Source organism: Piliocolobus tephrosceles, chromosome 8 (assembly GCF_002776525.5).
Source record: "Piliocolobus tephrosceles isolate RC106 chromosome 8, ASM277652v3, whole genome shotgun sequence".
Taxonomy (NCBI): Eukaryota; Metazoa; Chordata; class Mammalia; order Primates; family Cercopithecidae; genus Piliocolobus; species Piliocolobus tephrosceles.
The window spans coordinates 122,198,033-122,209,583 of NC_045441.1; the positions used below are offsets into that span (position 1 = coordinate 122,198,033).

At 37.6% G+C, this 11,551-nt stretch overlaps 1 protein-coding gene across 3 annotated transcripts in view; it reads right to left on the bottom strand.

Moving 5' to 3' along the window:
- Nucleotides 1–11,551, bottom strand: part of CHCHD3 (coiled-coil-helix-coiled-coil-helix domain containing 3) — a 292,241-nt gene that overhangs the window by 224,188 nt on the left and 56,502 nt on the right. For all 3 annotated transcript variants that reach the window (XM_023207831.2, XM_023207830.2, XM_023207832.1), the window contains exon 3: nucleotides 8,465–8,546. In XM_023207831.2, the coding sequence (XP_023063599.1) occupies nucleotides 8,465–8,546 (82 nt within the window). The remainder of the gene's footprint in view (nucleotides 1–8,464; nucleotides 8,547–11,551) is intronic.

Genomic DNA, 11,551 nt, shown 5'->3' on the forward strand with positions numbered 1-11,551 from the left:
TCATGAGAAATCTATCACAAGAACAGCCTTAGGGGGATGGTGCTAAACCATTAGAAACCGCACCCATGATCCAATCACCACCTACAGGCCCCACTTCCAGCATTGGGGATTACATTTCAACATGAGATGTGGGTGGGGACACAGAACCAAACCGTATCACTTGGTAAGTTTCTTACCCTGTTTCCTCATTTATAAAATGAGGATAACAGTAATACCGACCCAACATAGGTGTTATATAGTTGAAATGAATGAAAATATATAAAATGCTTAGAGTAGTGCTCAGCATACAGTACGTAAGAGATGATGCCTGTATTTGTTAATGTTTGTACATTGTAGTTAGGCATATGGGTCCTATACTCTGAAATCGTTTTCACAGATTAGATGTGACTCCAGTGTGCATGTTCTATGTGTATGTCTGTATCAAACAGCGAGGAAAGTTTTCAAAGACAAATGACAACTGCTTCTGAGTAAGAATGGGATACAAAAGAACATGGTTCTGTCAATAAAGTATTAAACAGAAATTTAAGATGGGCTACTCCTGTTTAACAGTTTGCTCCAACCAAGAAAAGAAGGGGGGTAAGGTGGTTATTACTTAAACAGGAGAAAGTGCCAATGTTTGGAAGTATTATAATCCGGAGAGAAAATTTACATTTGATTTACAACTATGTTGCCCACGTTCCTTTTCAGCTTGAGGCTATACTGGCAAAGCTATGAAGGTCGGAAGGGGAAACAGGGACTCTCTCTGAATATTCTCCAGTATTTCCAGATACTGCACAGAAGGACCTCACACTCTTCTCCAGTGTTCCTAACACACCATTATCAACAGGATCAACAGATGGCTTCCAGAAGGCCCAGGACTAAGAAACAGCCAGGGCTAGGCCCAGCCTATGTGGACCACTGCCCATAAATACGGACTTCCGGATTAAGGAAATCAACAACAGCCCACTGTCCACCCACCTTTTAAAACAGAAACAGAATCGAGTCTATTAAACAAATGTTCTTTGGGTAAGGAAAGTATACTCCTCAGACACAAAGTGTCCAAATTTGAGAGAAAATGATCTTGACCAAAGTTTTCTTGAAGAAAGCCCCAGTTAGCACAAGGGCCTAGGTCTTTAGGAAGGAAAAAGAAGAAAATGGGCTGACATGGTACTAAGTTCCTAGTCCTAGCTTTAACCAATCAGCACTTAAATCAGCTTTACTTTTGGTTCCATGTTGCATTCCCTTTGAAAAATGTTTATGTAAAGATGACAGCCTACATGATTCCATCACTTCAGCAAAAGACTGGGTAGAGCTATGCGGCAGGCCAATTCTAATCTAGTTCTGCTGCTAACTGAAAAAACATTACCTGTGTCTAACTCAGTCATCTGTTTTTATAAATCAGTGATAATACTGACAATAAACATTAACCATTTATGTAAGGAATAATAAATGACTGAATACATTACAACTCCACATGCCCAGGCCAAAAAGTAATGGAGACACTTTGGTAAAGACTATTAGAGCTATAGAACACTGAGAAACCAATTCCTAGAAACTTCCAAACGCAGAAATCAACTTTGGCACAAATGATTTCAAATACTGCACTTCACGAGAGAAAACACTGTAATTACTGTCAAAAGAAACATGTGAACAAGAAGTGGTCAAATATCACTGCTGCTATTACAACCAGTAAAAAAGTTAGATGTCTATGGCATGCTTGATTGACTCTGGTTTTCCAGGTTTGATATTAACATGTAAAAATAGCTTCTCAAACAGGATTTACAACAGTGTAGCATCAGTAGGAAAGAAAATGGGATTTGGAAAAAGAAAGAAAACAATGAGAATAAAACAGAGCTGCAAAATCCAAACTTCTATCATTGTTGGTTATAAAAAAGCAGTCAACTATTAAAAATAGAAAAGTGCCACTTGAAGAAAAACAATGAAAGTAGCAGATGGCACAAGATTCCAATACCTAGTACATACACAGCACTTCCAATCATCTTCCAGTGAAAAATACTGGGTGGCTAGGACGTGTTCTTCCTACTACATTCAGAATTGGTTAGGTCTTTTTATCAACTAGGAAACAGAATAAAATAGAAAAGTATGAGTATAACAAACAGCAACACAATAAAGCATGTAAAAAACAGCAAAAATAGGATTAATAAGAAAAATAATCTAAAGTAGTGGGACTTTTATACTACAGAAGGATCTCTTAAATGTTGGAGTATATAAAGGAATATTTTGGAAATAATGCCAATAAACCTTCTACTACCTCCACTGAAGCCTAAAGAACCTGGGAAATATGCTCACATCACAGCAGGATGGTATAGGTAACACCTGGACATCAGTTGTGTGTCGCTGAAGAGTTACAACTCAAATTTCTGCAATAACCTTCTTTGCAACTATTTATAAATTACAGGAAGTGAAATTCATTTGCCTGTGTCAGTTGTAACTGCATTGAGAATATACTGATTGCTAACTGATCTCATAAGATCATTTCAAAACTATGCCTTTATAAGCCTTGATCAATACTAATTATCAACAGTACTCATTCCCTGAAAAATTTTTTTAATTACTATATACCTAGAAATTACATGCAGGTTGAAGGTATGTAATTTTCATAACTGTGTAATTTGTGTCTATGACAGGAAAACGAGTGTACACTATACTAAATTAAAATAAATATTTATAAGACAAGTATCTATAGTCTCTGGTCAGTAGCCAATTTCAAAGACATAATTTAAGTTTTTATTTTAATATAATGTAGAATAGATATATGCCCACATACATAATATAGAACTGCACCTTCTAGAAAAAAGGCTATCATGATTTTCCAGACCCAGCGATTCATTCAACTGAACAAATACTTGTGAGACTTTACTATGTGAAAAGAGCCATGCTACGTGCATGATTTCTTTTTTTTTTTTCTTTGAGACGGAGTTTTGCTCTTATTGCCCAGGCTGGAGTACAGTGGCGCGATCTCGGCTCACTGCAACCTCCGCCTCCCAGGTTCAAGCGATTCTTCTGTCTCAGCTTCCCGAGTAGCTGGGATTACAAGCATGTGCCACCACACCTGACTAATTTTGTATTTTTAGTAGAGATGGGGTTTCACCATGTTGGTCAGGCTGGTCTCAAACTCCTGACCTCAGGTGATCTGCCCACCTCAGCCTCCCAAAATGCTGGGATTACAGGCATAAGCCACTGTGCCCAGTCACATGATTTCTTATATTATGTACTTTAAACATGATGTTACCCACAAAACCCTGTTTGTTTCAGGACTCCTTCCTCCTCCTTTTTTCTGCTTTTTCTTTTGCCTTTTTCTTTCTGCCTTTGAAAAAGGCAGAACATATGTAATAATAAAATCAAGATAAATTATCATATATAATGAACTTAAACAGATGGTACCATCCCTATAAATTTCACCATTACCATGAGAAACTAAAAGGTACAAATGAGTTTTAAGCCCTTATTTGATGGTATCAACAATTCTATCAATGGAAAAATAAATGAACTACACTATACTCTAACCCAGATGGCTGATAAAATTTATGACTAACTTATTAAACCACTCATTAAACCAAATTGATTATTTTAAGTCTTACAAATCTAATGTAACTTTCCAAATAACTAAAAGTGAGGGGAAAATCTCAACTAACGTATACTGAAAAATAGCAAGCAAGTAATGTTGGTTGACATACAGTTAGTTCCAACATTAAGCAGTTATTCCCTTTCTTCTCGGTTTCTTGAAAAAAAAATGTTATTATAACTGAAACACTTTCACTTGCCTTTATAGGTAAAGAGGTGAAATTCAAATGCCAAAGGTCAGAGGTCAGTAGTAGTCACATTTTTCTTGCTGTCAAAGACTGACTTTTGGAGGTAGGGCACAGGGGAGAAGTAAATCACATTTTAAAAGTCTATACTCAAACTATAGCATATTATGTCTTGCTATATTGGCCTACACAGTTACAATACAATATGGTCAGCTATAATCCAAACACACCATTGAGTATCACAGCAAAAACAGACTGCTGACAAGAGGCATTTACTCTGGATTCTCGGTACACTGAGTAACTATTCTGTCTGCTAGACGTTTTGATAAGCAAAACCATGATTTCAAATTAGACCCAAAAATTTTAGTGTGTGAACTAATCTGTCAGTGATTTTTGGGGGGCATGATTTGTGGAAGCAAATCACTTAAGATCCCTATAAAATAAATCTATGATAAAATGAATTGGGAGTCCATATGTAAATGTTTTGTGAAAATGAAAATATAACCTATATAGTCATCATGCTGATAATTAGCAACTGTATTGTCACTATGGCCTTAGTAAGAAACCTCCTCTAAGGCAACTTTTAAGTATGGAGGTCTGCATAGATTTAGGAGTGGAGATTTAAAGGGGTTGGGGTAAATTTTAGATGACCTAATGAAATATGGTCAGTTTCAACGATTTTGAATGGAATCTAAATGTATGTGGCCCTACCAGTCACAGATGCCTAAAAAGGGCTTCTGCATTAAGTAGAAGGTAAAACAAGACATTCAAGAAGTCATTCCAAGTTGACAGATTTTATGGTCTGGAGTGTATATGGACTGCATTTTATCAATTCTAGGATGCATATTTTTTCACGTTTTCACAAACCTAAAAGCATTTGAAAATTGCTATCTGCCAGGCGGCAGTCCTGCTGCTGTTGTCATAGCTTGCACAGAAGCATCAAAATTTGCAGAACTGATGTCAGCAGCTTGGAAAAATTCCAGGAACAAGAATGGAGTAATCTTTTAAGGAATGTTGTGTCACCAAGGTTTTGACGGCATAGAATATGATATTGTGTGTAAAAACAAAGACATTAAACCCTGAGTTCAAAAGTGATCCAGAACAATTAAATTCAATGTAGGCTGGTTTGAAGAATACCTTAGCCCTGGGTTTCTCACTATTGGTACAACTGACATTTTGAGCCAAATACCTTAGCCCTGGGTTTCTCACTATTTGTACAACAGACAGTTTGAGCCACACAATTCTTTTTTGGTGGGGAGAGAATGAATGGGGGGGCGGGCAGCGGCAGGAGGTAAGGACGGTCATATGCATTACAGAATGTTAAACAGCATCCCTGGCCTCCATCCACTAGATGCCAATCACACTTGACAAGTTGTAACAACCAAAAGTGTCTCCAAACATGGTAAAATGCCGCCTGGGGACCAAATGCTCTCCCAGCTGAGAACCACTGCCTTAATCAATTTATTTTGCTTACTTTTTCCTTCTTATGAATATACATATGTTGGCCAGGCGCGGTGGCTCAAGCCTGTAATCCCAGCACTTTGGGAGGCCGAGGCGGGTGGATCACGAGGTCAGGAGATCGAGACCATCCTCGCTAACACAGTGAAACCCCGTCTCTACTAAAAATACAAAAATTAACCGCGCATGGTGGCAGGCATCTGTAGTCCCAGCTACTAGGGAGGCTGAGGCAAGAGAATGGTGTGAACCCGGGAGGCGGAGCTTGCAGTGAGCCGAGATCGCGCCCCTGCACTCCAGCCTGGGCAACAGAGCAAGACTCCATATCAAAAAATATATATATATATATATACACACACACACACACACACTCATACACACACACGTTTTCAAAAATTCAAAATTAGTGTTAATGAACTGCTTCAATAAGAAAATCCTAAGAGATAAAGTACTGTGTTAAAACTTGCAGCAATATTTTTCATAGGGTACATCAAATACACTAAAATCTTAAAATCAGTGGCATGCAAAGAAATTCAGCCACCCAGCATCCGTTCCCCCTCCTTATGGGATGCTCATCATGATTTTCTGGTGGGGAACTATTTCCTCACTACACACAGTTTTAGAAATATCCAGTCTTCCCCTTGCTAATGGTTCTCTAAGTCTTCCATTTGTTTCTTTTGAGCTATATATCCTTTACACTCCTAAAAATTTCCTTGCTTTCTAAGCTAATCAGAGTTAAGTTTCAGTCTTTCAACTAAATAAATCTAACTGAAACAAAACGCTATTTCAACTATACTGATAGAAGACATTTTGGAATATTTTCCTGCCATAAAATTCACAGGCCTGTTTAAAATTGTACTACTTTTCCACACCACTCATAACATGTGTAGAGCGACTAGAGGTGAAACAAGAATTGTTAAAACTGTGTCATGGGGTATGGAGATTGACTATACTCCATTTTTCATGGAACTTTAAAATTTCCATTTAAAAAGGGTTACAACGATAATAGCTATTCTATAAAGAAAAATATCACAATCGAAATTAATTCCAAAGTCCTTGTCGAACAAGTTTCTTCAAAACATATGCAGACACCTATGTCCAGATATCAAGTGCTTGAGAACTGGTCAACAGGTTTGTGTGCATTTGGAGGGAAAAAAGAGAAAACTGGCACACAGGGCACATACCGTGTGAGTAACAGTACAAACGCAAGAGGAGCCATTTTCTAAAACTGCCTACAAATCATGATTCAATTCAGGTAACACATACAATAACATATACATGCTCTGTGACTCCAAAAAGTTGCTGCTAAAAGACTGCACACAAAACTTTCTTGATGCTGTTTCTGAAGTTTCTTCTCTGGTAGAAAAAAAGAAAGAAAAAAATAGCTATTGATTCTTCCAAGAACTATCATATAGATGAACACACATTTTTTGCCAAGATTTGACAGCTGGAAGTTTTCATGAAGGAGGCTTCAAACAAAACATTGTTTAAAAAGAAAAAATAACATAAAGGACGCACCATCCTCTGCTCTCCTTAAAGGTGACAGAAAATAAATTCTTTATCAATAGTCATTTGTCCAGGTTACAGCTAGGCTGCCAACCCCCTTCCACCTGAGATATGAAATTGGCTTTCACTGGCGCCTTTTACTCATCTCATCTGCCCTTTCCCTTTCATGAGCCAAGGCAGAGCAAATGGAAGCTGAATAATGAAGAAGAAGAAAAAAAAAAAAACACACAGTGAGAGTTATTTTAACAAAGAGCCTGCACCATATGGAGAGAAGGGAAGACCAAAAAAAAAAAAAACCTATGTGAAATATAATAAGCAAAGTAAATATGAGAATCTAACCAAAAAATCCCTATTAAAATAAAACTCAATTAAAAATAACAAAATTTCAAAGACAAGAAATTCTACCATAATATATTGATTCTCTTTGCTTCTTAATGAAAGTAATCTGAATTTTTTTGAATATTTAAACTTCACTATCTAATTATATAGTCTATCAACCTAAACCAATTAAATAATTATAAAGCACTGCATGGGAAACTGTGGAAATATACACAGACCTTTCTGGCAGTACTAATTACGTCTTGATTTTTTAAATCGTAAGTCATAAGCCTTCTCTATTTCCTGAGAAAATGGCAGTCTTAATCTAAAATTCATATTCTATTCTGTATATTTTGTGCAAATTGGGAGTTAGCTTAGCAGTTTGTCAAAAGAAATATTAAAGAATAATTTTCCACAACCCTCATTTTAAAGATGAAATACTTAAGGCTCAAAGAGGTTAAATTATACGGTGAAGGTCCTATGGCCAGTGAGGACGACAATCCAATTCAAAGATTCCTTACCTCCAGATCTCTCAAGCAAAATAGTTGGGCAGTTCAAAACAAAACAAATACAAACGAAGCATCTGCTCGGTGGCAAGCATGTGTTTGGTGCTCACAGTAAAAAGACATTCACAGGATCATGTAATCATAATTCTCTAAGCTATATGCTAACTCCAGAAATAGTACAGATGGGAAGCACTTTATCTTAGATTAAAATGTTTTCCCATCTTTTTATGAATAAGTACATACTCTAAAACTTCAAAAAGTAGTATTTAAAAAAAATGCTTTTTAAAAATCATTTCATGGTGTTTTTTTTTCAGTGGGTAGTTCGTCAACATCTTTTTGAATCAGCACATAGGGCTCTAACTGACGGTCTAGTGTTCCATCACAGGCATGTACCGTAATTAATTCAGTCAGTCCTCCAGGATGGTCGGTTTGGATTGCTTCCAATTTTCTACTGGTGTAAAAACACTTCAATGAACATTCTTTTAGCTGTTGTTATTGTAGTATTAATAATGGCAACAATCAGATGGAAGTGTGTGCAGACGAAAAAATCTCGAGCAATAAAATGTTAAAAAGTGGTTAACTTTAGAAGATGGAAATAGGATTTTTATTTCCAACCTTACTTATATCTGTAACACCCTAATTCTTTTAAGTCAACAAAATAATAACTAGTGCCCAATAAAAATAGGGCTCAATATTCAAGCAACCAGTACAAGAGATACAATGGTAATTCACAGTCAGCTTTGGGAAGCAGCTAACCCAAGGTTCTAAGAGGCACAATCTAAAACCAAAAATGGCCAAGTTCATGTATTCAGCACATTCTGAAGTTCAGTCATACACAAATAATGAGATTTATTACAATCATTCTTCTCTAAAAATACTGGTCAATACAACAAGTCCACCAAAACCTCTCTCTGACACCACAAAACTCACCGTTTCTGATCTTCAGATTCTTTCTTGGCTTGCTCCAATGCCAGTTCCTCAGCTACTCTTCTTTTCAATTCTTCATCAGAAACTAGAATCAACAAACAGCAGAAGGAGATAAAATAGGTGACTTCTTAAAAATAAAAGCGAGAAAATACTCAGGAAAGCCCGGCTGAGACTAGATTTGAATGGACAAAGTTCTGCCAAGTGGCCAGCATCTCCATGGAACTTCTTAAGCACTGTGGAAAACGCCAATCAGTGCACATCAGGAGTAATTTAATCAAGAGTTCCCTGGTGACCTAGATTTCCACTCCTGCCAAAATTTATAACAAACTCAAGGAACTGCTTACTGTACAGTGGGGACTGAGTCAGTAAGGACTAATTCTTTAAGATGATGTCCTAACATTAAAGTCTGACAATGGTGTGTAAGGAGAGGGGAGGCTGTAAGGAAGGGACTTCGGAGAGCAATATGACAAAAAAAACTTCTCATTTCAATAATTAAACCTCTAACAAAATCAAGTATTACAGAGCAAATCATTTGTAGTTACATTCATTTTTCCATTATTTATGAAAAAAGGCATTTGTAATTTACGAAAATTTTGAAACCCTATTTTTTGGAATACATGTCATTCAAATTCAAGTGCCAGCAACTGGAGAGAGACACAGAAGAGTACTGAGAACACAGCTGGAGCTTTCTAAATACCTGGTGACTTGATTTGAAACATCTGGTCTTTCCAATTAGAAGATTGTGTATGGTATGTTTTGTAAAGTTTCTTACAGCTATGATGGTACATAAAATGGACAAATTTCACTGGCTTCTTTAAGAGCCTTCCACAAGAAGTAAACAAAGAGTAACTCCTCTTCACTAGAGACCTACTACCCAAAATTATGAACAAGAAAGCACCAGAAGCACTTAGGAGGATCTAGGAATATGCATAGGACCTAAGATTATTTTTGGGTTTTTTTTCTTGGTTTGTTTGTTGAGACAGAGTCTCACTCTGTTGCCCAGGCTGGAGTGCAGTGGCACGATTTTAGCTCACTGCAACCTCTGCCTCCCAGGTCCAAGCGATTGTCCTGCCTCAGCTTCCCGAGTAGCTGGGACTACAGGCATGTGCCACCATGCCTGGCTAATTTTTTGTATTTTTATTAGAGATGGGGTTTCATCATGTTAGCCAGGATGGTCTCAATCTCATGACCTTGTGATCCGCCCACCTTGGTCTCCCAAAGTGCTGGGATGACAGGCGTGAGCCACCGCACCCAGCCATGACCTAAGTTTTATTTCAAATGGTTGAGCCTATTAGATAGAAAACTAGACAGCAGTGTCCCTTTTGATAATCTCAACATTATAAATGCTTAGTCCCGTACCATATGCAAAAATATTATTTATAATAGGATATGCAAAAGTCCTTTTAAATATTTCATTGACATGAGGCAATAACAAAGAAGATATATGAAAGATCAGGGCCGGGCGCAGTGGCTCAATTCTGTAATCCCAGCACTTTGGGAGGCCGAGACGGGCGGATCATGAGGTCAGGAGATCGAGACCATCCTGGCTAACATGGTGAAACCCCGTCTCTACTAAAAAATACAAAAAACTAGCCAGGCGTGGTGGCGGGCGCCTGCAGTCTCACCTACTCGGGAGGCTGAGGCAGGAGAACACTGTAAACCCGGGAAGTGGAGCTTGCAGTGAGCTGAGATCTGGCCACTGCGCTCCAGCCTGGGCGACAGAGCAAGACTCCATCTCAGAAAAAAAAAAAGAAAGAAAGATCAGAAGGACAATTTCTCTTAGTTGTGGACTATCAGAGTGCAACAGCAGCATCCAATGATGCTATCAAGAAGGTAAAAAGCCCTCAGAATGGGAGAAAATATCTGAGAGTCATATAGCTGACAAGGGACTCATATCCAGAGTATGCACGTATATAGAGTATACAATATATAAAGAACTCTTACAGACAAATAATGAAAAGACAATTAAAATGGGCAAAGGCTATAAATAGGCATTTCTCCAAAGAAGAAACCCACTATAATAAAAAAGTGGGTTTTCAAACCCACTATAATAAAAAAGACAAACAATAACAAGTGTTGGTGAAGATGTAAAGAAATTGGAACCCTCACACATTGCTTGTGGGAATGCAAAACGGCTCAGCCACTGTGGAAAACACTTTGGCAGTTTCTCAAAATGCTAAAGAGTCACCATATAACCCAGCAATTCTAATTTTAGGTACTATATATACTCAAAATTTGAAAACATGTCTATACAAAAACTCGTACATGAGTATTTATAGTGACATTATTCACAATATCCCAAAACTAAACACAACCTAAGTGCCTAGCAACTGATGAATGGACAAACTGTGGTGCATCCATTCCACATATTATTCCGCCACAAAAAGTAATGAAGTACTGATACATGCTACAGCATGATGAATCTTGAAAACATTATGCTAAGTGAAAGAAGTCAGACATTAAAGGTCACCTACTATATCCATTCATATGAAATGTCCAGAATAGAAAAATCCATAGACACACAAAGTAGATTAGTAGTTCCCTGGGATAGGAGAAAGCAGAAAATAGGGCATGACAGTTAATGGGTATGAAATTTCAAGATATTGAAAATATTTTTATTTTATGTATTTATTTATTTATTTTTGAGACTGAGTCTTGCTCTGTTGCCCAGTCTGGAGTGCAGTGCTGCGATCACGGCTCACTACAACCTCCGCCTCCCAGGTTCAAGTGATTCTCCTGCCTCAGTCTCACAAGTAGCTGGGATTATAGGCATGCGCTAATTTTTGCATTTTTGGTAGGGACAGTTTCACCATGTTGGCCAGGCTGGTCTCGAACTCCTGACCTCAGCTGATCTGCCCGCCTCGACCACCCAAAGTGCTGGGATTACAGGCGTGAGCCACTGCATCCAACCAAAAACATTCTAAAACTAGATTGTGTGATGGTTGCACAATTCTATAAATATACTATAAACCACCGAACTGTACACTCTGAATGAATTTTATGATACGCTAAATGTACCGTAATAAGTTGTGAGAGAAAGAAAGAAAGAAAGAAAGAAAGAAAGAAAGAAAGAAAGAAAGAAAGAAAGAA